This window comes from Neofelis nebulosa, chromosome 8, assembly GCF_028018385.1.
Source record: "Neofelis nebulosa isolate mNeoNeb1 chromosome 8, mNeoNeb1.pri, whole genome shotgun sequence".
NCBI classification, from domain to species: Eukaryota; Metazoa; Chordata; class Mammalia; order Carnivora; family Felidae; genus Neofelis; species Neofelis nebulosa.
In genome coordinates, this window is record NC_080789.1 from 99,070,572 (window position 1) to 99,096,876 (window position 26,305).

The window sequence follows — 26,305 nt, forward strand, 5'->3', positions numbered from 1 at the left end:
CCCGACAACAAAGAATAATCTGATTCAAAATGTCCGTGGTATCCAGGCGAGACCATCTTGTCCTGGGGTGTAGCTTTCTGGTGAACCAACAAGATGTACTGATTTTTCAATCTCCCTACCCCTGCCCAAGCTCTTAGACTGCCCCAAACCCTCTTCTGCTGCTCTGATTCTGTCTTTGAGAATCTTGTACAGGAAAGGCAGCTCTTCTTTCTGGGTTTTAACTTTCTTTTGGACTTGCCTGGGGTTATTACTAATTTGCTATCTCACTGATGCCGTTAATATATTTAGAATATTTTGCTGGCTCGACAACTTTTCCTTTGTGGAGAGAGGATCGGTATTACCTAGTGAGAAAATCACCCTGTTTCTTTTGAATAACCAAACGAAAGTACTGGAAGTCTCCTCCTGCTTTTGAGAAATTCTCAGACTCAGTGCTCAAAAAGTTACTTGTTGCTTAATACCTCTCACCCTTAATTGTTGTTGCCGGCTTCTCCAAGAGTCACATTTTGCTGGTTCATACCTGCATCCACGTGGCACAGCCTTCGACCCCTACTACTTTGCTAAATGTGACGATACTCGCTCCCTGCATTATGCAAAGCACCCAAAAATATAAAAGTAAGGAACGTTTGTATTGAATGACGATATGATGATTAATAAGGATAATAAAAACATAGCAATAATTATAACCAACATTACATCGTGCTTCTATCAGCCAGAGACTAAATGCTTACCATACAATTAATTCATTTAATCTTCCCAACACCCCCGTGCCTTAGGTGTTATTAATGTCTCATTTTGTATATAAGGAAACCGAGTTACATAGAGAGTAAGTACTTTGCCCAAGGCCTTAAAATTTTAGATCGAGGATTCATACCCAGGCCGTCTGACACTTTGGGACATAGCCATTGAGAATGTGTCACGCTGAGAGTCACGGGTCACTGCTGTCTAAGTTTATGGCAACCACAATCACTTAGGGCCCCCTACCGACAAAACAGCTCCTTTTCCTCCACGTTACACCTGCTGCGAAAGCTTGCTTAGTCATCTTCAGACGAGACTTCGTCAAAACCGTCTAGTCCTTCCCCATTTCCTGCAGGTGTTTGTTCAGAACTTCAGTGGCAATTGTTTTGCTTCCAGTGGCAACAATAACAATGGGCATGAAAAGCTGACCAAAACATCCAAGCGAAAATTTTGTTCATTAGTAGAGTTTTGATACTTGTTTTGCTGCATGTGGGCTTTGAACACCTGTAGCGGACTTTGAGAAGTGGGCTTTGAACATATTCCTGGGACCCTAAAAGGTTATACACATGTGTAGGGTGCCAGGCCAGGATCGGACGCATGCCCAGGAATGACCTGGGGGGGCGGGGGGGGTGGGGGACTAAGCTTTCACCTCTGACTGACCTTGAGAGTCTGCACAAACAGGAAGGGAAGGCTGAGAAAAGTTGTAACCTGCCTGCCCGAGTGTCGAAGATGTGTCTCGACAGGCACACAGACTCCCTCAGCGAAGACTGAAAGATTTGTAGATGAAGAGTCGAGAAATCAGCAAGAAGGAAAAACACGCACATTTTTGAATGGGCAAAAAGACTTGAAAGGTCATTGTGCACGCGCACACACACACACACACACACACACACAAACTGAAATGGCAAATACGCTTATCAAAATCGTCATCAAATAGAAATTAAAACTAAAAGGAGTTATTGTAAGACCGACTACAATGTCTAATATTTTTTTAGAAAAATAAACAAAAACAGAGACTAGCAAGCATTGGTGAGAATTTGTATCAGTTGGAACTCATGTACAGTTGACCTTTAAACAACATGGGTGTCCACTGTGTGGGTCCACTTACACACAAATTTTTTTTCAATAAGTATAGTACAATATTATAAATGTATTTCCTTCCTTTTGGTTTTCTTAATAATATTTTCTGGTCTGTGTTGCTTTACTGTAAGAATACAGTACAGAGGCGCCAGCGCAGCTCGGTCAGTTGAGTGACCCACTGTTGATTTCGGCTCAGCGTATGATCCCAGGGTGGTGGAATTGAGCCCCACGTCTGCCTCTATGCTGAACTTGGGGCCTGTTTGAGATGCTCTCTCTCCTACTCTGCCTCCACTCGCGTACACACACACACACTCTCTCTCTCCCAAATAGACAAAAAAAGAATACAGTATATAATGCATATAACACGTAAAATATATGTTAATTGATCGTCTATGTTATTGGTAAGGCTTTCTGTCAAGAGTAAGATATTGGGAGTTACGTTTCTGGGCGTTCAAAAGTTGTACACAGATTTTTCAACTCTGTAGGGTTGTCTGTGTTGTTCAAGCACCCACTGCACTTGTGGAGGGAGATTAAACTGATAGCTACTATCTTGGTTGGCAGTCTCTACCAATGGGACACCTTATGACCCATTAATTCCATTCATCTGCTGACACAAATAAATGTGTATGTGCATGCAACGAATGATACAAAAATTTCAGAGCAGTTTTATCCATACTAGCCCTGAACTGGAAACAACACAGGTGTCCCTCGACTGGAAAATAGATACATTGTGGTGCATCTATACCATAAAGCACTGTATTTATCACACCGGCAGTGACACAAATATGTATCCAAAAAACCGATGATCAAAGAAGCTGGACACAAAAGACTCCAAATTGCGTGATTCCGCTTTTATGAAGTGTTTTAAAAAGTCTGGAGTGGCAGGGAAAACCATCCTAACACAAAAGGCTGCGTATCCTGAAAATATTTGATGGCGCGTTGCAGCATGACTAGGGCACTTCTTCATTAGCTTTGTTTCCTAAGAAAATGAAAGGTTCTTTTCTTTCAAAATTCACCCCTGCTTGTGAGTGTCAGTTCCTTTCTGGTGTATTTCTAGGTGGCAGTAGAACTTTGTGCATACTCTGTGGCAGAATTCTTTTGCTTTATATATTAATTGTTAGCGAATGGTTTGTCTAACTCACTAAAAAATTGACTTCCTATAGGGAGGACACCATATTCAATCTCAGCTTCCAGTTTCAGAGAAGCAGTTTAGTTATTGAATGTACAGGCTTTGATGTCAAATAGCCTGGTTTCACATTTCTGTGTACTTTGGGTAAATTGCCTTGTGTGCCTCATCAGTAAATAGGGATAGTCAAAGTACGTAGCTCTTATATTTCTTGTGATGCTGGGAGGTTTAAGTAAGTTAATATCTGAAGGATATAATAATCTTAATAAATGTTAGCTCTTTGCTAATAAAATCATCAGAGTATTTTGTACGTTTCATGCAAATTTAGGTTACTCCCTTTCTGCGAATATGTTTACCTTAAAATTGTGCAAATTTCATACAAATACTATAAACTTTATATAGCATTTTTTGAAAATTAATCTATCAATACAAATAAACCCAATGTTTCCCTGAATAGAAAATGTTTTGGTATATATACATATGCATACCACCTATATATATATATATATATAAATATATATATATATATAATTTAAGGTCTGTATTTATACTTATATAAATTTATAATATTATATAGATATCATATAGGATTCAAACCTAATTAATTAACATCATAAGTTATTTTCCCTTTAATAAAACTAAATGAAGCATTAAGTGTAATGTGTCTATGTTATTTTTAAGATATCATGGATTTTTCGGTTTTTTTGGGGGGGGATTTTTGTTTTTAATTGCTGAACAAAGGTTACTTAAAAATTCAGTAGGGGACTTTCAGGTGTATTCATAATATTGAATAGCTGTATTTGTTTCTGCTTTGTTCAAAAACTCCATTAAAACAACATTCATTGAAAAACAAATAATGGACTGGAAAGGATTAGGAGGAAATGAACACAAAAGATAAATATTTATGCATTTTAGAATATGTCAAGTGACTTAAGCCATAGAACTCTGAATGCTATGAAATTAGAGAGACTATGCACCTCTAAAGTTGGATGTGGTGGGCAGACTGTAGGATAGCCCCACAATCTCTCTGTTGTGGTCTTTGTGCCCTTGCATGATCCCCTCTCCTTAAGTGTGGGTGGGAACCATGACTTACTTCTACCCATAAAATAAAGGAAAAATACACGAAATATAATAATGTTACATAAGATTGTTAATGCCTGTCTTGCTGGAGGAGACTCTCTTTATTGCTGGCTTTGATAAAGCAAGATACCATGTTGCAAAAGTCTTTGTGGTGAGAAACTGAAAGCTATGGTCAATGAGAAATGGAGGTTCTAGTCTGACAGCCTACAAGGAACTGAATGTTGCCAACACGAGAGGTTGGAAGTAGATCCACAGTTGAGCCTCAGATAAGACCACAGCCCCAAGCAACACTTGAATTGCAGGCTTGTGAGAGGTTGAAGCATAGGACCCACCTAAGCCATGCCTAGACTCCTGGCATAAGCAAAATGAGATAATAAATAAGTGAAATTATTTTAAACCACTAAGTTTATGGTAATTTGTTGGTCAGAAGTAGAAAACAAATACCGTAGGGGGAAAACTGGAGTATTAGTTGAAAATACACATAAGAAATGTTTCAGTCTTTTGAGCTCCTTTCCACCTTGAACAACCAAACTCCAATCTGATATCTCTGCAGGAGATTGGAAGTTTGCTGCCTGGAATGACTGAACCAAAAAGAAATCTGAATTCAGGTTGGGAGTCTTTAGGAAAGGCTAAAGGAGGAGGTATTTTATTAAAAAGAGAGAAATTAACCGCAATTATGAATAATAAGATCAGAGACTCTTTCATTAGTTTCAAGATCCTTAAGATCCAGGCTTAATACAACCAGGCTGAAAACCAGAGAATTGTACCAGAGAATTATACCTCTAATTGAGGTATAATTGACAGATAACATTATATTAGCATTAGGTGTACAAGATAATGACTTGATATGTGTATATACTGTGAAATCATCGCAATGTCTAGTTGACATCTCTTACCACACTTAGCGACAAGCTTTTTTTTTTCTCGTGATGAGAATTTTTCAGCTCTACTATCTTAGCAACTTTCAAGTATACAATACAGGATTATTGACTCTAGTCTCTAGGATATAAATTACATTGCCAGGACTTATTTATTTCATAACTGGAAGTTTTTATCTTTTGACCACCTTCACCCACTACGCCCATTCTAACCCTTCACTTAAAGCAACCACCAATCTCTTCTCTATATCCGTGAGTTCTTCTTGTTGTTGCTTTAAAGATTCCACACAGAAATGAGATCCTATCATATTTGTCTTACTCTTTCTGAGTTATTTCACTCAGCCTAAAGTAGAATTGCTCTTTGAGAAAAGTGACGAATACAAAAGACCTATTGAGAATAAGAAGACATGAACAGTCTCTGCCTTAACATCCGTAAGGATGTCCGCGGGTTCCAGATACATAATGTTCTACTGTTTATTTAGTATCTCACCCTCACATATTAATAGGCACTTATGGGACACTAGATATTTAGGAAAGTCCCTTAAAAGAACAGAGACCAGGGGCAGCTAGATGGCTCAGTACGGTAAGCACCTGACTCTTGATTTCAGCTCAGATCGTGATCTCACAGTTGTGAAATTGAATCCTGCATGGGAGTCCACGCTAGGCATGAAGCCTGATTGGGATTCTCTCTCTTCTCTCTCTGCCCCTCCCCCCTCCAAAACAAACAAACAAACAAACATAAAGAGGCCAAAGCAAGCACATATCAGATAACATTCGTGTAAAAGTTGATGGCAAACAACAAGAAAAATTCTAAATGTTCTTATAATTAATATATTTGGTGGGGGAAGTAGGGGAAAAAACTTCATTACATAAGTAAGAAGAGCAAACTGAAAAGAGGACATTTAAAGAATAAGAAAGAATGCTTGGAAATTAAAGTTATAATAAATTCAGGAAAGGAGATTCTATGAAGAGAGTGGAGGAAAAACTCGAGGAACTAGCCTAGCTAGTAGAATCTAAAGAGAAAAGGATTTTAAAAAATGGGGAAAAGTTTAATGATATTAGAAAATCAAGGGCGCCTGGGTGGCTGAGTCAGCTGAGCGTCCTACTTCAGCTCAGATCATGATCTCGCAGTTCGTGAGTTCTAGCCCCACATTGGGCTCTGTGCTGACAGCTCAGAGCCTGGAGCCTGCTTCGGATTCTGTGTCTCCCTCTCTCTGCCCCTTCCTCGCTCATGCTCTGTCTCTCTCTCTCTCTCAAAAATGAATAAATGTTAAAAAAAGAGAAAGAAAGAAAGAAAGAAAGAAAGAAAGAAAGAAAGAAAGAAAGAAAGAAAGAAAGAAAGAAAATCAACCCAAGAGCACCAATATCTCACTAATAGGAATTCTAGAAAAAGACATGAGGGAAAAGCTGGAAGAAAATTATAATAGAAATATGAAAGAAACTTTCTCAGAAACGAAGGACATGTTTCCCATTTAAAATGTCCCATTGAATGCCCGACAGAAAGAGGGAAAATAGGCTGACAGGGCACCTCATTACAGAATTTCAGAATTCAAGGGACAAATTAAAGGTTCTTAAAGTTTCCATATGGAAAAGTTAGGCTACAGGAGTGCCTGGGTAGCTCAGTTGGTTAAGTGTCCCACTCGATTTTAGCTCAGGTCACGATCTCACTGTTCCTGGGTTTGAGTCCCTGGTCCACCTCCGTGCTGACAGCAGGTGGCGCTTGCTTGGGCTTTTCTCTCTGTCCCTCCCCTGCTCGCTCGCTCTCTCTCTCTCTCTCTCTGTCAAAAGAAATAAACTTAAAAAAAAAGAAAAGTTAGGCTACACAGACTCAGAAATTGGAACAATAATTGTAATTTTTAATAACGATATGCCATCTGACAGAAAGTGCCACTAAAATTCAGAGGAAATGTGATTACTAATCTTAACTTTGTATCTAAACTGTATTTCAAGTTCACACGTATAATAAAAATCCATTTCAAACAAATTACTGAAAGCTGTAATCTCTCTCTCCCTCTCTCTCTCTCTCTCCTCTCTCTCATATATATCTCATGCTTGACAAACATCTCTTAACCCTAATGTGAACAAATTTCTGTGCTAAGTAAATGTCTTTGAGTTACTTTCAACATCACGTTAGACAATATTGCTCCCTCCACTGATGATTAAACCTAATTTCTTTATCTGCATTCGAAGTTAATAATTCTATGGTTTCTCTGAAGCTAAAATTTTACTCTGTTTCAGAACATATTTCCTCTTTTTGTAACTGTTTAACACTCCTGATTTCACAACTTCTCTTTTCTCAGACTTCCCCTTAAATGTGGTTACTTACTTAACACACTATTTTTTGATGTTTTTGACATTTCAGCACAATTGACATTGGATATTTTATTGTGATGCTGTATCTTATTTTTCTGCCTTGTACTTTAAAGACACTGGGAGAGAAAGGGAACTTTACATATTCTTATGATGTGTTAGAATAACACTATTTTTTTAATAACTATTTTTTATTAAGTATTCTTCCTTAAGTGTTACTATGCTCAGTCTTTTTTTTTTTCTAAACACAAAAATGCCTCTTTGAGAACATCAGATTAATGAAAGAGGGAAAATGAATTAAAGCACAAGAGCTTGAGGGAGGTCTTTAAAAACTACTAGAATAAATGTCACAGAAAGTCAGTTGTGCGGACCCAGGGCAAGAAAAATTTGCCACAATGGCATATTGATTACTTTGAATTAAAGCTATTTAGGAAACAGCCAGTGCAAGAAGGACATGCTGACCCTCCTTTGTCCTGCTGAAAACAGGAAATATTTCATGTGAAAGGTACTCTCCATGTACCGGGAGGTAGAGGGATATCATTATCATTTATAAATAAACCTTGTAACTGTTTACTAATTTACCACCTTAGCCCAAATTCTGTTTAGAGATCCTTATTAATTGAAGTTCCCAAACATAACATTCTTTGTTCTGTCAATTCTTTACAAATGTATTGCTTCTTTGTCTGAAATATATCAAAACTGGCTGCCTCGGTCATTTCTTTGGGTGTCAATTTTGTTATTGGGTCTCTGTGTGCATTTAATTAAACTCTGGGTTTTTTTCTCCTATCAAACTGCCTTATGTCAGTTTAAGTCTTACACTAGCTGGAAGATGCTTAAAGGGTAGAGGAAAATTTTTCCTTCCTCATAGTAATGAGCAAGAGAAAAACAACAATATTTGTATAGTTCACTAATGGTTACAACGTCGCATATGTTACAACAGTGCTTTAATATTATTATATATCTGTTGTAGATAGAAACATTGGCATTAAAAAGATAAATTTGCCCAAAGTTGTTTACCTAAAACATTTGGAGTCAGGACTCAAGCTCAGGTGTTTTGAATTCCAATCTCCCTAGTCTCATAATGGATTATGATGGAAACTCAGAAACAAATCACAGAGAAAATAAAAACAAAACATTAGCAATATAATAGTCATCTTTTCAAAAAATTTGTTTATTGGGGCATCTGGGTGGCTCAGTCGGTTAAACGTCTGACTCTTGGTTTTGGCTCAGGTCATGATTTCATGGTTTGTGAGATTGAGCCCTGCATCAGGCTCTGCACTGATGGCATGGAGCCTGATTGGGATTCTCTCTCTCCCTCTCTTTATCTGCCCCTCCCTCCCCTAATTAAGTAAGTATGTAAATAAATAAATAAATAAATAAATAAATAAAATTTGCTTATAGAATATAATGTGAATGCAAATATGTTTAAAAAGTATAACACCACTGGCCATGATGGATTAACAAGAATCATTCTTAACCTCCCATTGTAATCAAGTAGAAAATTCAGCAAACCTACCAAAAAAGGCTTTCAGAAATTGTACAACAGATAGCTCAGATTGTGTCAGAAAAGGGAAGTAAGTAAGGTGGGCACTAAGATGACTCCGGATTTCACTGGGAATAATCTTCCATAATGCAGGCACAGGAAAGAGCATCCAAAGGAAGCTAGCAGTCTCACTGAAATTGAGGACACACAGATACAGAGTAGGACTTTGAGGCAGCTGGAAGTTGCAGGCAGAATTTCAAAAAAGAATCTCCCTTGATTCTGCTGAATACAACGATGCTTATACATAAAATAAAAATGCACCAATCTGGGTAAAAAACAACAAAGCGGTTATCTGCAGACCAATTCTCAGAGCCCAAACAGGGTGAGGAGACATTCAAGCTCTTACTCGCCCAACTAGAGAGTCATTAGTATCCACCAGGGCCATCACTACAGAAGCCTTAGTAGTAGGAATAAACTAACCCTGACATTAGTTCGTACCTAACCTAACAACAATGAAAAACAGGTTTCAAAATTGTTAAACTTATCTGCAGGTAACTTGACCCATGAAGGGAGGAAGAAAGGAAGGAAGGGGAAGGGGAAGGGTCAGCTCAGGTCATGATCTCACGGGTTCATGAGTTCGAGCCTTGCATTTGGCTCTGTGCTGACAGCTCAGAGCCTGGAGCCTGCTTCGGATTCTGCGTCTCCCTCTTTCTCTGACCCTCTCCCATTCGCACTCTCTCTCTCTCCCTCTCTAAGATATATAAACATTAAAAATAAATAAATAAATAAATAAATATGTTCTTATTAATGTATAATTGATATATAATTCTATATTCCTTTCAGGTGGGCAACATAATAATTCACTATTTGTATTTATGGGAAAATAATCATCACAATAAGTCTAGTTAGCACTATTGCCATGCATAGTTACAGAAATTCTTTTTCTTTGCGATGAAAGCTTTCAAGATCAACTACCTTAGCACCTTTCCAATATGCAATACAGTACTCTCACTGTAGTCACCATGCTGTGCATTACATCCCTGTGACTCATTTATTTTTTTTTCGTGTCTTATTTTCATTTCTTGTTCTACTAATAGGAGTGAGATAGATTGAAGGCTTTGTTGGTGATACTTTTCATTCATTTTCAAATTTATTTTTATTTCAATTTATTTTTTACTGAAGTATAGCTAACACACAAGGTTACATTTAGGTATGCAACATAGTAATTTGACACTCCTATGCTATGTGTAATTACCAGTGAAGTTACCATCTGTCACCACACAACACTATTGCAATACCACTGACTGTATTCCCCTTGCTGCACTTTTCATCCCCATGATTTATTCATTCCATAACCGGAAGCTGGTATCTCCCACTCTCCTCCACCCATTTTGCCCCCTCTACCACTCTCTCCCCTCAGGGAACCATTGGTTTGTTCTCTGTACTTTGGGGTATGTTTCTGTTTTTCATTTTTTTGTTTTATTCTTTACATTCCACATATAATTGAAATCTTATGCTATTTATTTTCCTTTCCGGACTTATTTTACTTAGCATGAATCCCATTAGGTCTACCCATGTTGTTGTAAATGTTGCAAAAGGCAAGAACTCATTCTTTTTATGGCTCAGGAATATTCCATTATAAATAGATAAATATATACATATATAATATATCGCATCTTTTATATCCATTCGTCTATCAATAGGCACTTAGGTTGCTTCCATCTCTTGGCTACTGAAAAAATGCTGCAATAAACATAGAGGTGCATGTAATGTTGCAAAGTATTTTTTTTTTAATTTTCTTTGGGTGAATACCCAGCGTAGAATTATGGAATCATATGGCATTTTTATTTTTACTTCCTTGAGGAATCTCCATAGTGTTTCTACCGTGATTGCACCAATTTATATTCCCACTAACAGTGCACAAGCATTCCTTTTTCTCTACATCCTCATTTTTTTAAGGCTTTCCAAAAGTTTTCAATGTTCAGACAAGGTTAAGAACCACTAACCCGGAATAATTAGATAATTAGATAATTGTTATAGATTACTGAAAAAGGGCAAAAGGTGTCATTTTCATGTAAAATGAAATCTTTTCACACACTTTATAAAGTGTATATATATATATATATATATATATATATATATATAGTTGACCTTAAAAATATGTATGTGCACACACACACACACATAAATGGATACAAATATATCATAGAACAAACAATTATTTCCCTGTCCCCATGCCCCAGCCAACCTGCAAAATAAAACCTTTCCCCCCCCAGAAATATTCAGAGAAAACATGTACATTTTTCTGTTTCTCACTCTTACCATCACAGGAAGAGTTACTTATCTGACTGGTAAGCTTTTAATCATTCTCCAGATTTACCTCCCTGCCCTCCCACGGCATTATATTTCTCTGAATATGTTCTCAATCCCATGCTTGTCTGAGGTGAAGAGGACATTTTCATCTTAAATGAATAAATTATTATATACGACTCTCCATCACTCACCCACGCATGCACACTGGAACGTGACAGAAGGAGGCATACAAAGGGAAGATATTAAGTCTGAGTTTATGCAAAAGTAGTGGGGCCACCAAAAGAAAGAGGTGACACGGTGGAAGGAGAGGTGAAGTTGGATTACTTTGGATGATTTTGAGTTTGAGATATTGGAAGGCAATTGGAAATGAGGACTTGCACTCCAGGAAGTGAGCCAAGATCGAGGATTCCACTTGGAATCCAGGCCCGGAGCCATGATTAATAAAATTATGGTTAAAGTTAGGACAGTAATAAAACATACTTCGAATGCATACTACTTAATTACTTAGAACTGGCATCTATCAATAATGGTAACAGAAGGAGTGCCTGGGTGGCTCAGTCGGTTAAGCATCCGACTTGGGCTCAGGTCATGATCTCCTGGTTTGTGAGTTCAAGCCCCGCATTGGGCTGTGTGCTGACGGCTCAGAGCCTGGAGCCTGCTTCGGATTCTGTGTCTCCCTATCTCTGCTCCTCCCTTGTTCATGCTCTCTCTCTCAAAAATAAATAAACATCAAAAAAATGTTTTTAAATAACAATGGAAACGGAACAACTCAACATTCAAAAAAGTTATAGCCCAGGGAAGTTGTCACCAAGTTTGAGAACATCATCGTAAGCATATAATTTTCTTTATACAACACAGCAGCCTAACGAAATATCTGTTATTCTTTCATGTCTTTACTGATGAATATTTCATGAGTCTAGTGTACCTAACTGAATAGCTCTATTTTGTTTCCAGACATATTTCTATTATTTAACCACATACATCACAAGACACCACAACTATTAATATCCCATTTTTCAATTAATCCATAAATTGACTACCTATAAAATGGTTTTTCTGGCTAAGTGAGTCCTATACCTACAAGAATCATGACAATCAAAAGTTAAATCTCAACAAACTTAGAGATTACTCCATAACTCTTACCTTGGTGACTTACTTTGGGCAAGGAGAGAAGGCAGAGATTATTAATATCAAATGTGGGGGTTGCTACATGGCTCAGTTGGTTAAGCATCAGACTCTTGGTTTTGGTTCAGGTCATGATCTCGTGGTTTGTGAGTTGGAACCCTGCCTCGAGCTCTGCTCTGGCAGCAAAGAGCCTGCTTGAGATTTTCTGTCTCCCTCTCTCTCTGACCCTTCCCTGCTCGTTTGAGCACTCTCTCTCTCATAAATAAATAAACATTAAATATATATATTTATATAATCATATATACAATATATATTAATTAAATATATAATATTTATTATATACATATAATGTGTTATATATATATATATATATATATATATATATATATATAACTGTAAATTCCAAGGATTTATTACATAAATTCTCCATATGCTAGGATTTTATATATAATAAATTCTCCACCTGCTAGGATTTTTTTTTTTAGTTTTAGATGGCTGAATCTCTGATAATATTTTTTTATACGAATAGAAGTCTACTTTTTAGTCAAAACTGATTGCTCTCATTCTGGAAAAATGTTAAGAGTTCGGTAATAAAATTCAGTGTAGCCTTAACTGTTTTGGTAATCCAATACATAATTATTAAGTGTCTGTTATGTTTCAAGCATAGATTGAGTGATGGATATAACAAAGAAGAAGAATAAAATGTCATTCTTACCCTCAAAATCTAGAAGGCATTAGGGGCACCTGGGTGGCTCAGTCGGTTAAGCGTCTGACTTCGGCTCAGGTCATGATCTCACGGTCCGTGAGTTCGAGCCCCGCGTCGGGCTCTGTGCTGACAGCTCAGAGCCTGGAGCCCATTTCAGATTCTGTGTCTCCCTCTCTCTGCCCCTCCCCTGTTCATACTCTGTCTCTCTCTGTCTCAAAAATAAATAAACGTTAAAAAAAATTTTAAAAAAATCTAGAAGGCATTATTGTATTATACCATGGACTTCAGACTGTTTGACGTAAGTTCAAATCCTCGCTCTAAAAATGTGTGGTCATACAACCATCTTCATATAACCTCTCAAAGTCAGTTTTTCATGTATAAAATTCAGTTCAACATGTAAAGTTTTAGAACATCCCAAGAAAGAGAGAGTGTCATAGTGGTCATGAGGTCAACTTATAGCCCATCCTGGGTCAGAAGCCTTGTGAGTCAGAAGCCATGAGTGAACCCTCAATGCCAGAAAACCAAGATCTGTTCTCTAGCTATTTGGTTAATATAGGTAAAATCCTTGGATCTGAGGGATTAAGGATGACTACAGTTTAAATAATTCCATGCAACGTATTTGGGTGAATGTTGAGGAAACCAATTCCTTCCGGTACAGAAGCCCATTTAATCTGCTGCTTATGAACTAAACTTTCTGTCATTTTTCATATCTGGCATTTCTGACCTCTGAGTCTTATCAGAATTTCACAGGTAGTTGGGCTCTCTCCTCAGTTATTTCCCTATGAATATTCTAGACGTCACTTTCTTCTACTTTGTTTCATCAATGATGATATCTCTATCTTCCATGAATTGACTGATTTTTTTTCCTTATCTGTTAGAACTCACTTCTTTTTTGTTATTGTTTGAGACTTTTACATTTTTATTCCTTTAATATAATTTTAGTGTAACTTTAGAAAAAACAGGAGAACAAATTTTACGTTTTATACATTGCATTCAACAGGAAATTTCTATGAACCTTGTCTAAACGTAAGATTTATTTTCTTTAATGGCATAACTTTGAATTATTTTGACATAGAATTTATTTCTGTGCCTTATATATAATTATCAGCTTGGAAATCCTCTGCATGATCCATGTTTTAACTCAGTTTGATGCTCATATTATAAAACATAGAAAAGAAGGAATAGGTCTAAGGGAATTTTTACCTAGGTTAAAAAGGTATTACCTAGGTAAATACGATGCATTTCAAGATGAGAAGTCTATCAGTTATTTCTATCATATCCATTATAAAATCCCTTGTTTTCAGGTACCGGGGTGGCTCAATCGGTTAAGTGTCTGACTCCTGATTTCAGCTCAAGTCATGACCTCATAGTCATGAGATCACGCCCTGCGTTGGGCCTTCAGGGCCTTCAGTGCAGGGCCTTCTTGCGATTCTCTCTCTCCCTCTCTCTCTGCCCCTCCCCTGCTCATGCTTTCCCTCTCTCTCAAAATAAATAAACATTTTTTTTTTAATCATTCTTTTTCTTTGTCCTCCCTTCCAAATTGCTATTCCACTTTGGAGAAAATGCTGAATGGTCACAGAATTTCTGCCAGAGAATATATGTCTGAACTAAAAGAGGAAGTAGTTTATAGAAGAAAAAATGGCAGGAGGTCATCTGTGGTAATATCAAAAGTGAAAACTATTCCAAATTTAGGCAGAAAACTAACTGTAGAGCAAGAAACTCCTGTATGAATAGTAGTTTTCTTCCCTATCGTGAAGTGTTTGGAAATCTCTTGTCTTGATTGGTAAGCCTGAACACATTGCTTTGTCATTTATTCATAGGAGAAATCCACCAAATTTGGGAGAGCAAAAGAAAATTGTTCATCTCAGTTTATTTGACTTACCGGAAATTTATTTGCAGAACTATGAAACTCCCTTAGCAGAACATCATTTTTGGTCTCTCTTTTTTTAGTATGTGCAATGGCTGGAGATATAATCTATGCGGATATTAAAACTGATGGGGCTTTTTCTCTAGGAAATTCATCTTTGCTTCAGAAATCTGGTAAGTTGGATTTAGGGGTCCTTCTAAAATTAATATTTTACTTCTAATCTCCTTTATTTCTGTCCTGTGCTTGTATATGTCTTACTAAAAAATAGAAAAACGCAAGGATAAGAGTGAATGTTTTTAATGACACAAATGTTCATAAAGTTAATTGTAATTTATGCTTCTCTTTTTCAAATTTTTATAAATTCAGTTAGTTAACATCCAGTATAATATTAGTTTCAGGTGTAGAATTTAGTGATTTATCACTCACATATAACACCATGGAGTTGGAGAGTGTTTTGCTCAGTGAAATAAGTCAGTCAGAGAAAGACAAATACCCTGTGATTTCACTCATATGTGCAATTTTAAAAAACAAAACAGATCAACATGGTGGGGGGAGTGGAGAAAAAAGGCAAACCAGGAAACAGACTCTTAACTATAGAGAATAAATTGAGGGTTACTGGAGGGGAGGTGGGGGTGGGGGTATGTGTTGAATGGGTGATGGATATTAAAGAGGGCACTTATGATGAGCACTGGGTGTTATATATAATTCTATTCTTAATACACAGAACTTCGCTTTTGGTTTTTGTAAACTTTCTATTCTTTGCATTTCTTGCAGTGACCATTTATACTCATACAGTGACATCTGTACTCATGACCCCTTTTTTCTCTACACTTTATATACCCCTGATTAAACCTGCCTTTTTAATATAGAATGATACATTTATTTATACAGAGGGGAAAATTCCTGGCTACTATTCACATTGTTAATTATCTTTTTGAAACTTGCAAATTGATAGGGTAACAATGTTAAACTAAACTAAGGAGACATGAAATGCTAGTATTTTATTTCATGAAGTTTAGAATTAGTGACTATCTGAGTAATAGAATATTTTTGGAATATGAAGAGATAGGCATATAGCTAAAGATAACATTGCACCTTAATCACAAACCACTCAAAACTGATAGATTTTAAAATTCAATGTGTCTTTTATCCTCCAAAGTACTAGGGAAAATTTCACGTTGCATTTCCATTCTTTTCTCTAGGATAGAGGTTGATGGGGGTGGGAGGGAGGGGAAAGTGGGTGATGGGCATTGAGGCAGGCACCTGTTAGGATGAGCACTGGGTGTTGTATGGAAACCAATTTGACAATATATTTCATATTAAAAACATAATTAAAAATAATAATAATAAAAAATAGTTTATATAAAATATTTATGTAATTTAAAATCTCCTCATTGCATTTGCCCTTATAGAATGAATATAATGTATGATTTTCTATATTTTCACAGAATGTATTTCTTCTTTTATATTTTTAAATTTGTTATGAAATGAAACTGATGTGTGATTTTCTCCGATTGCAAAAGCATATTATTCCCTACTTTTAAATGTCACCTCTCTAACTTGCCCAATAGAAGCTTATCTGCTTTCTTTTCTCCCTACACTGGGTGCTTTCTTTTTCGATGAGAAGATAGAACTTAATTTGAAAAATAACATGTAATAGAATTGCATTCTTATTCTCCCATTGTGAAAATTCTCACACTATTAGTCCATTTTTCTAGCATTATTTTAACTCACTTCAAGCCACAAAACCAGTGTTTTCAATTCTACATTCCAGGGTTTGATTTCCTTTTTGTTTACAGATAGAACTTTACTTCCCTCCAGGTTTAGAGATTTGAAGATAACATCTTTAATGCCATCTAGTTCAATATTCCAGTATTAAAGAGAGAAAACATAAATATATAAAGATTAAATTACTTACCCACAATGGTGCTTATGACCAGAAATCAAATACTTTATTACTCTTTCACTGCATATCCCTGGTGTTGGATAAATACAACTTCTGTTCTCATGTGTCATATCACAGTAGAGGGAAAAAATTATTTGGTACACTGAATTGTCATGTCCTCTAGAGCCCTACATATGATATGTCAGGTTCTTAGTCTTCTTCTTACTCCGTATGTTTTACTTATTTTGCTCTGGCTATTGTCTTTCTCTTTGCTCCTTAAAGTTACCATATTCCTTACTTCTTCAGAGCCTCAAAAATGCTGAGACCCTGTCCCTAATCTCTTAATCTTTGCATCCCCAACACCTCACATAGTACCAAGTACCTAACAGGCCATCAGTAGATGCTTGGTAAGTGGATGAATGTATAAATGGATAAATAAATAAACGGATCTCATGAGACACTCAATAGATATTATAGGTTCATTTGTTCTTTAAGATATAAAACAAAGAGGTCATGATGAAATTGAGCTGAAGCGAAAAAGTGGAAAAGTATGATGCCACTGAGAATATCCCAGGCTAAAATTGAGAAATTCACACTTTTGGTAAATCGTACCTTGAGGGTCAAAAAAAGGAGCTAATATCCCTTATGTCAGTCCCTTCACAAAATCTGAAATTTTATTCTGTAAGTTTTTAGGTCTGTAACCTGAAACATGTTATTAAAAACATGTCTATTTTATATTAAAAATGTGTGTAGGGATACCATCACATTCTTCTTGAGATTATACCTTGACTGGCACCATTCTCATTGTTTTACATGATAAATAAAAATACACAGCCTTTTTTATCTTCTGACAATTAAAATCCCACTAAAGATGTTTTATTCAATAACAGTAAGAATTTGAACATAGAACAAAGCACTCTATAATAATATACCACTGGGGCGCCTGGGTGGCTCAGTCGGTTAAGCGGCCGACTTCGGCTCAGGTCATGATCTTGCGGTCCCTGAGTTCAAGCCCTACATTGGGCTCTGTGCTGACCGCTCAGAGCCTGGAGCCTGTTTCAGATTCTCTGTCTCCCTCTCTCTCTGACCCTCCCCCGTTCATGTGCTGTCTCTCTCTGTCTCAAAAATAAATAAACGTTAAAAAAAATTAAAAAAAATATATACCACTAAATAAGCATTCAGGTTAACCGGTCTTGACGCTTGACTTTGTAATTGGTTATGTATCAACATTAATTATTTTATTACTTTCTCAGTGTATATATCATCTATCTAGTGGAACTGATATGCTGCAATTATTTTGCATTAGAGATTGCCCGTTTAATTATCAACCAAAGCTAATAAGTCCTTTTTTTGTGATTTATTTTTATCTTTTGACTACTCCAAAGACAATGAGATAGAGTGAACAGCAAACCAACTACTGGTTTGGTAGTCAGTCAAGACAGCTGAGCCCTGATCTCAGCTCTGCCATCAAATAACTATGTGGCTGTGGACTTGAATATCCCCACTAATGTGCAGATGTTGGGTGAGGTCATCTCTAAGAGCACTTTATTTTAAAATAAAAATGAATGAAACATATGAAATCACAGTTATGTATCACAGTATGTAGGCATGTTACATAAGAGAGAAAAGAATGAATCAATCCACATCAGTGGGTGCTGTCAATAAACTTATTAGAGAATCTGCAGAGTCTCAGTCTTATATAAAAATTTAGGACTGCACCCAGTAGATCATTGTAATGCTGTGGAATAAGTGCAATGAACCCATAAACAAAAATTCATACCTATTCAAAGTTTTGTAAGTCCCCTCTTCACAAACCAGAAAAGTATATATGTTCTGCGTGAGTGGGTATGTGTGTGTGCATGCATCCGCAAAAAAGAAGCTGGGTGTATATATTTCAAAGGAGAGTAACTTAGAAGCATGATAACCAAGAAAATTTATTGAATCCCCTCTTACCTCTCACCATATAAGGAAATATCTTCTGGAGTTACTATCCAATTTTATCTCTCCAATCTATCCAATTTTGTAGATACTCACCATCATGGAATTTTCTTGAAAGTTGGATGTGCAATTATCATCATCCTTCTTGTAATAGTAATTGTGTTGAGCATTTTGGGTAAGTTATTATCAGTATTATTCATTTATCCTGAAGTATTTTTCTCTAGTGACCTGTTGTAATTGTGTTTGCTGTTCAATAGTTCCCTAAACAATGCAGTACAACTTCACAAAATGTATGAAATTTGAAACAATTAAAATGAAAGATTCTCCATAGAACTTCAGTATGTGATATAATTGTGGATTCTTTTCATTGATAAAAGAAACAGATGTCAAGAATATATTTATATTTTATGATTGAACCGCACAATGCAGTTTAATATTGAGCTATACACAAGCTGCTCTAAAACTATTTTCCGATGAAAGGAAATTAAATTTATAAGTTTAAATTTGTAAGTTTATTCACATGAGCTAGTCCTGGGCACTATCAATCTTAAATCAATAGGTGAAAACATTTCTTAATAAACCATTTACAAATTCTACTCATGTACTTTGAACATAACTGAGCATAATCCAATTATTCATATGGCAAATATTTTTAATTATTGAATAAATGCTTGGAGAAAAGTTCTTAACAAATGTCTATAGAACTAAGGTAACACACAGAGTGTATATATTGCAAGGAATCCAGGTTTCCAGATTAAATCAAACTCTAGAACAGGCCAAGACATACCTGCCTACATCAAGAATCCTTGTAAATGGTATTAGCAATTATGAATGGCCTTGGAAGTTATGAAGAAATAGGCACAGTGATAAAATTCCAGAATGGGAAAGACCTAGAAGTCCAGGTCGAACCTCTAGTTGAGATGCACACCCAAAACCCCAGAAAGATCAGTTGTTTCATTAGTTTAATATAACTAGTCTATTGTCTAATTGCAGCTATAAAATTAGGGAGGAGGGAAGCAAAAATAATTAGCATTAAAAACCTATTCTATATATGTTTTTATGTTAAGCTAATAGATTTGTTTGTTACTAAAACATCAGTTTGTCAATAAAACGTATTTTTTACCAGTAGAATTGTTACCAAAGTGGATTTTAAATATTTAATTGCCTAATACACATTATTATGAAATTATAAATTACCAAAGGTAATTTCAGTTCAATGGCCATCAGAAAGACAGAAATATTTGTCATTGTAGAAAAAGTACTCCGGGCTCACCCTATACTTCTATATATAGCATTTACATGCAAAGTATTGAAACAATTATGAACCAAATCAAAACATATAAAATCTCTTCCCTGAGGGGAGCCTGGGTGGCTCAGCTGATTAAGGATCTGACTCTTTTTTCTTTTTTTTTTTTTTAAGTCTATTTATTTATTTTGTGAGAGAGAGAAAGAACATGAGTAGGGGAGGGGCAGAGGGAAAGAGACAGAGAGAATTCCAAGCAGGCTTGTGCTGTCAGCACAGAACCGGACTCGGGGATCCATCCCACGAACCATGAGATCATGACCTGACATCATGACCATGAGATGATTTCTTGATCATGAAATCAAGAGTCGGGCAGTTAATTGACCACACCACCCAGGTGCCCCAAGCATCTGATTCTTATGATCTCATGGTTCATGAGATGGAACCCCAATTCTCTCCCTCACTCTTCCCCTCCCCTACTTGTATGTGCATGCACACACTCCCTTTCTCTCTCAAAATAAATAAATAAAGTCATAGAAGAAAATAAAATCCTTTCCCTGAATCAGGTGACACTTGATTGAAACAAGTGTCATTAACACGATATAATTGTGTTTCATTAAACGCAAACTCTCCAAATGAGGCTTATATCCATGGCTGGTTATTTTGTGCTTATTAAAATAAGTATGAAGCCTCCAGGAAAAAATCAGGTGAACATCTGGTCCCAGATCATATCTTTTCATTTTCACTAAAGTTAACATTAATAAGATTAAGAGTCCAAAGGAAAGTCCAAATCTTGGGGGAAATAATGTTGTTTTTCCCCTTAGAATGTTAATTATTTAAGTTCCTATAGAGTTTCTACATGATTGAACTTTAGTCACTAGAACCCAATGGTTTTGTGTTTTTTATTTAGTTAGGAAAATATGTTTCTTCTTTCATCAGTTTCCCAGTTCAAATCTGCAAGACATAATACAATGGATGATGAATCAAAAGAGAAATTCTGTGCTGGGGAAAGTAAATCTGGAACAATCGCCTCAATAGGTAACATTACTATATATTGTCTAATCCCTGAATAGCCAGGCATTGACAGTAGCTTTGGTTTTACCTGAATATATCTGAATAGAAAGGTTCCTCTGCACCTGCAGAGGTATGGTTGAGATCATTACTTTCTATAGACCCATTACAGTCCATGACAAAAATACTCAGAGTTACAAGGCAAAGGAGAAAAATGAGCTTATATAGAGTTCTAACTAAATGTAAAGGTATTTCATTGAAATATTTGCATTTTATTCTTTTTATTTCTAGTGGGGCATGTGCGGATGTAGAATGTGATCACAATATTTTCATTTTTAAAGTCCATGATTATCCAAGGTAGTTTTTTTTCTTACCAGGTGATGTTATTAAATGCAAAATAATTATAAATGGTAATCTTACGTTGGTCTTTCTCTTGCTGTCTCATATGAATGTATTTGCATTCTTTTATTTCTTTAAAGTTTATTTATTTTTGAGAGAGAGAAAGAGAGAGAGGGAGAGGAGCAGACAGAGAGGGAGAGAGAGAATCCCAAGCAGGCTGCGCACTGTCAGCCCAGAGCCCCACGTGGGACTCGAACCCACGAACCGTGAGATCATGACCTGAGCCGAAGTTAGACACTTAACCAACTGAGCCACCCAGGCGCTCCTGCATACTTTTAAAAGTCAAGAAAACACTCAATTACTTTTAGCCTTTCTGCTTTCTATTTTCCAGAGACCTTATTACATGTTTAAATCTATTAATTTAATTTTAACTATATACCGTTCTTCTTCTGAACATCCAGGTATAATTCTATTAGAAAGACTTACCAGTCCATAATACAGAGTACATTCAAATTCTGAGAATTCATTAAAACCTTAAATTGAATTTTGATATTTCCAAGCCCCCTTGACCACATTCTAAAAGCTGTCTGATACAACACATGTTAATTTTTTTTTAACTGGTGTGACGCTGAAGGAAAATTTTGTGGGACGCCATCCCCAGAGCAACAGTACTATAATGTACTATACCGGAGACACAGGTCATACTAGTGTTATTAAATAAATCTCTAGCTTTAAATTTTGTTAGACTTGTTTTCTAATCCTCATCCTATTGCTATAGATGTATGTCACCTCTCCTAGATTCCTAGATCAATTCATCAGGAAAGAACATCAATTCTAAATTTGATCTTAATAAAATAATAAAACTTAAAATATGTAAAATAAAAATAGATCTGTTCAGCCATCAATTCTAATTTTTTGTCCACCTTCTATTTTCTTTCTAGAATTTAAATTAGATGTGCAATAGGCTTACCCTCCATTTCTCTTAGCATCCCATTGTGTCCTCAAAGTTATCGATTTGTGCTGAAGGCAATGTTTTCAGATATGTTTTGCAGTCCACACATGCTCTCTTTTCCTGGGTCTAAACTACAGACTCATTCATGGAGTCTGATTTCAGGGATTATAGTGTTCAATTCTAAGGACTTAATTTCAGTCACACTTGTGTTAGCTTTCAATAGTCTCTTATTATCTGATCATTTTTCTACTTATTCTTTTATTCTTTAAATAATTTAAAACATTATGATTTTTGGTACATATGATGAATTAAATATCTAAAGTCTTTCGTGACCAAATCTGCTGTTTGTGTATCCTGCAACGTGGCTTGTTTTTTAAAGCATTTGATATGTTTTTATTCTAATGTGAATGATTTCAACTGATGGAATTTCTAAAAGAAAAATACTTTCTGGCAAAGATTGGTTGCAATTTCATCTGCGCGGAGGGAGTGAGGGGCTAATGGTTAAATGACTTGAGATGCTTTTGAAGACACTGGACTGGTGTTCCTGGGTGGCTCAGTCGGTTAAGCATCCCACTTCAGCTCAGGTCATGATCTCACGGTTTGTGGGTTCAAGTCCCAGTCAGGCTTTGTGCTGACAGCTCAGAGCCTGGAGCCTGCTTCAGATTCTGTGTCTCCCTCTATCTCTGCCCCTCCCCCACTAACACTCTCTCTCTCTCTCTCTCTCTCTCTCTCTCTCTCTCTCTCTCTCTCAAAAATAAATAAATGTTAAAAAAAATAATTGAAGAAACTGGACTAACCAGAATCTCACTGGCTCACTCTATCACTTTTCAACAAACCCAAGGTCTGGATTTAGGACCCTAGAACTGATATAAATCATTAGCTTTGAATTAAGGAGGATACTTGTTGGGATGAGCACTGGGGGTTATATGTAGGGGATGAATCATAGGAATCTACTCCTGAAATCATTATAGCACTATATGCTAACTAACTTGAATGTAAATTTAAAAATAAATGAATTTAATACAAAATACACATAAATTAAAAAATAAAATTTTAGGCACCTGGGTGGCTCAGTCGGTTGGGCGTCCGACTTCGGCTCAGGTCAGGATCTCGCGGTCCGTGGGTTCGAGCCCCGCATCGGGCTCTGGGCTGATGGCTCAGAGCCTGGAGTCTGCTTCCAATTCTGTGTCTCCCTCTCTCTCTGCCCCTCCCCCATTCATGCTCTGTCTCTCTCTGTCTCAAAAAAAAAAAAAAAAAAAAGTTAAAAAAAAATAAAATTTTAAAAAAGTAAAACTTTCAGTATTTCACCATTAAGTATAATACTTTCTATATGTTAATCAGATTCAGGAAGTTACCTTTATTCCAAGTTTGCTGAGAGTTTTTATCATGGATGGGCACTGAATATCGTTAAAATAAATAAATAAATAAACACATACGTGTTAAGATAAAAATAAACAAATAAATCATTAGCTTTGAGGGCAACCTGGCTTTATGAACTCGTTTATGGAAATGCTTCCTATTCGTCTTCTAGCTAAGTGCCTCCCTTCAGCGATTTTCCTTATTTCTTACGAGCAAAGCAATACTTTTATTTTCATATTTTAGAGAGGGAGAGAATGAGACAGCACAAGCGGGAAAGGGAGAAGGAGAGAAAGTATCTCAAGCAGCGCAGAGCCGTATGTGGGGTGCGATCCCACAACCCTGAGATCATGACCTGAGCTGAAATCAAGAGTTGGATGGTTAACTGACTGAGCCACCCGGGCTCTTCTAAGCAATACGTTTTTATCTAATTCTTTTAGGATATAATTATCTTCTAGAAAAGTATCTTTAAAAGAGAGTTTTTTCAACACTGCCTTAGCATTGGTATGCCTTAAGCTTCTTGAGCTATAAAGATCTAGGTGACTAATTGGTAAACCATAGACTTTTATTTTTTTGTCTTGCTACATTTCAGAAATTTTTTTATATTCCATAATATAGAAATGGTTGAGAAGCACTGGTTCACACTATCTGGTCAAAGTATCTACTATTAGAAATATAGAAGTACAAATATAGTAATTTCTTATTAAATGTATCCTTAAAAGTCCTAGTTGCATTGTTGCTGGCGTCTTTTTTAAAAAATATAATTTATGGTCAAGTTAGCTAAAATACACTGTATACAGCATGCTCTTGGCTTTGGGAGAAGATTCCCATGATTCATCGTTTACATACAACATCCAGTGCTCGTCCCAACAAGTGCCCTCCTCAATGCCCATCAACCTTCCTCCCCCTCCATCAACCCTCAGTTTGTTCTCTGTATTTAAGAGTGTCTTATGGTTTGCCTCTCTCTCTCTGTTAGGAACTATTTTTTCTCCTTTCCTTCCCCCATGGTCTTCTGTTAAGTTTCTCAAATCCCACATATGAGTGAAAACATACGATATCTGTCTTTCTCTGACTGACTTATTTCACTTAGCATAATACCCTCCAGTTCCATCCACATTGTTGCAAATGGCAAGATTTCAGTCTTTCTCATTGCCAAGTAGTATTCCATTCTATAGATATACCACAACGTCTTTATCCATTCATCAGTAGATGGACATTCGGGGTCTTTCCATATTTTGGCTATTGTTGAAAGCACTGCTATAAACATTGGGGTACACATGACCCTATGCATCAACATTCCTGTATCTTTTGGATAAATTCCTAGTAGTGCTACTGCTGGGTCATAGGGTAATTCTATTTTTAATTTTTTGAGGAACCTCCACACTGTTTTCCAGAGAAGCTGCATCAGTTTGCATTCCCACCAACAGTGCAGAAGGGTTACTGTTTCTCCACATCCTCGCCAACATCTGTTGTTTCCTGAGTTGTTAGTTTTAGCTTCTCTGACCGGTATGAGGTGGTATTCCAATGTGGTTTTCATTTGTATTTCCCTGATGATGAATGATATTGAGCATCTTTTCATGTGTCTGTTGGTCATCTGCATGTTTTCTTGGGAAAAGTGTCTAATCATGTCTTCTGCTATTTGTTTTTGGGGTGTTGAGTTTGGTAAGTTCTTTATAGATTTTGGATACTAACCTGCTATCCAGTATGTCATTTGCAAATATCTTCTCCCATTCTGTACACTGCCTTTTAGGTGTGCTGGTTGTTTCCTTTGCACTGCGGAAGCTTTTTATCTTGATGAGGTCCTAATAGTTCATTTTTGCTTTTACTTCCCTTGTCTTTGGAGACATGTCAAGTAAGACGTTGCTGTGGCTGAGGTCAAAGAGGTTGTTGCCTGTTTTCTCCTCTAGGGTTGTGATGGTTTCCTGTCTCATATTTAGGTCTTTCATCCATTTTGACTTATTTTTGTGTATGGTGTAAGAAAGTGGTCCAGTTTCATTCTTCTGCATGTTGCTGTCCAGTTCTCCCAGCACCATTTGCTAAAAAGACTTTTTTCCATTGGATACTCTTTCCTGCTTTGTCAAAGATTAGTTGGCCATACATTTGTGGGTCCATTTCTGGGTTCTTTATTCTATTCCATTGGTCTGTGTGTCTGTTTTTGTGCCAATACCATACTGTCTTGATGATTACAGCTTTGTAGTAGAGGCTAAAGTCCGGGATTGTGATACCTTCCACTTTTGTTTTCTTTTTCAACATTACTTTGGCTATTCAGAGTCTTTTGTGGTTCCATACAAATTTTAGGATTGTTTGTTCTAGCTTTGAGAAGAATGACCATGTTATTTGGACTGGGATTCCATTGAATGTGTGGATTGTTTTGGGTAGTATTGACATTTTAACAATATTTGTTCTCCCAATCCATGAGCATGAAATGTTTTTCCATTTCTTTGTGTCTTCTTCAATTTCTTTCATAAGCTTTCTATAGTTTTCAGAGTACAGGTCTTTTACATCTTTGGTTAGGTTTATTCCTAGGTATCTTATGGTTCTTTGCATCTGTAAACAGGATCAATTTCTTGATTTCTCTTTCTGTTGCTTCATTATTGGTGTCTAGAAATGCAACCGATTTCTGTGTGTTGATTTTGTATCCTGCAACTTTGCTGAATTCATGTATCAGCCCTAGCAGCTTTTTGGTGGAGTCTTTCAGGTTTTCCACACAGAGTATCAGGTCATCTGTGAAAAGCGAAAACTTGGCTTTTTCTTTGCCAATTTGGATGACTTTCATTTCCTTTTGTTGTCTGATTGCTGATGCTAGCACTTCCAACACTATGTTAAACAACAGTGGTGAGGGTGGACATCCCTCAGTCGTGTTCCTAATCTCAGAGGG

The 26,305-nt window shown here is 36.5% G+C and overlaps 1 protein-coding gene across 4 annotated transcripts in view; it reads left to right on the forward strand.

The window, feature by feature from the left end:
- The first annotated feature begins 14,481 nt into the window (after positions 1-14,481).
- Positions 14,482-26,305, forward strand: part of LOC131520031 (killer cell lectin-like receptor subfamily F member 1) — a 28,707-nt gene continuing 16,883 nt past the window's right edge. For 2 of the 4 annotated variants that reach the window (XR_009265910.1, XM_058743735.1), the window contains exons 1-3: positions 14,516-14,876; positions 18,615-18,701; positions 20,709-20,807. Coding sequence is in view for 3 of the 4 variants with exons in the window: in XM_058743735.1 (XP_058599718.1) it covers positions 14,795-14,876; positions 18,615-18,701; positions 20,709-20,807 (268 nt within the window). In the remaining variant the exon portion in view is untranslated. Of the gene's footprint in view, positions 14,877-18,614; positions 18,702-20,708; positions 20,808-26,305 lie in introns of all 4 variants that reach the window. The other 2 variants (XM_058743736.1, XM_058743737.1) reach the window with 2 other exon arrangements.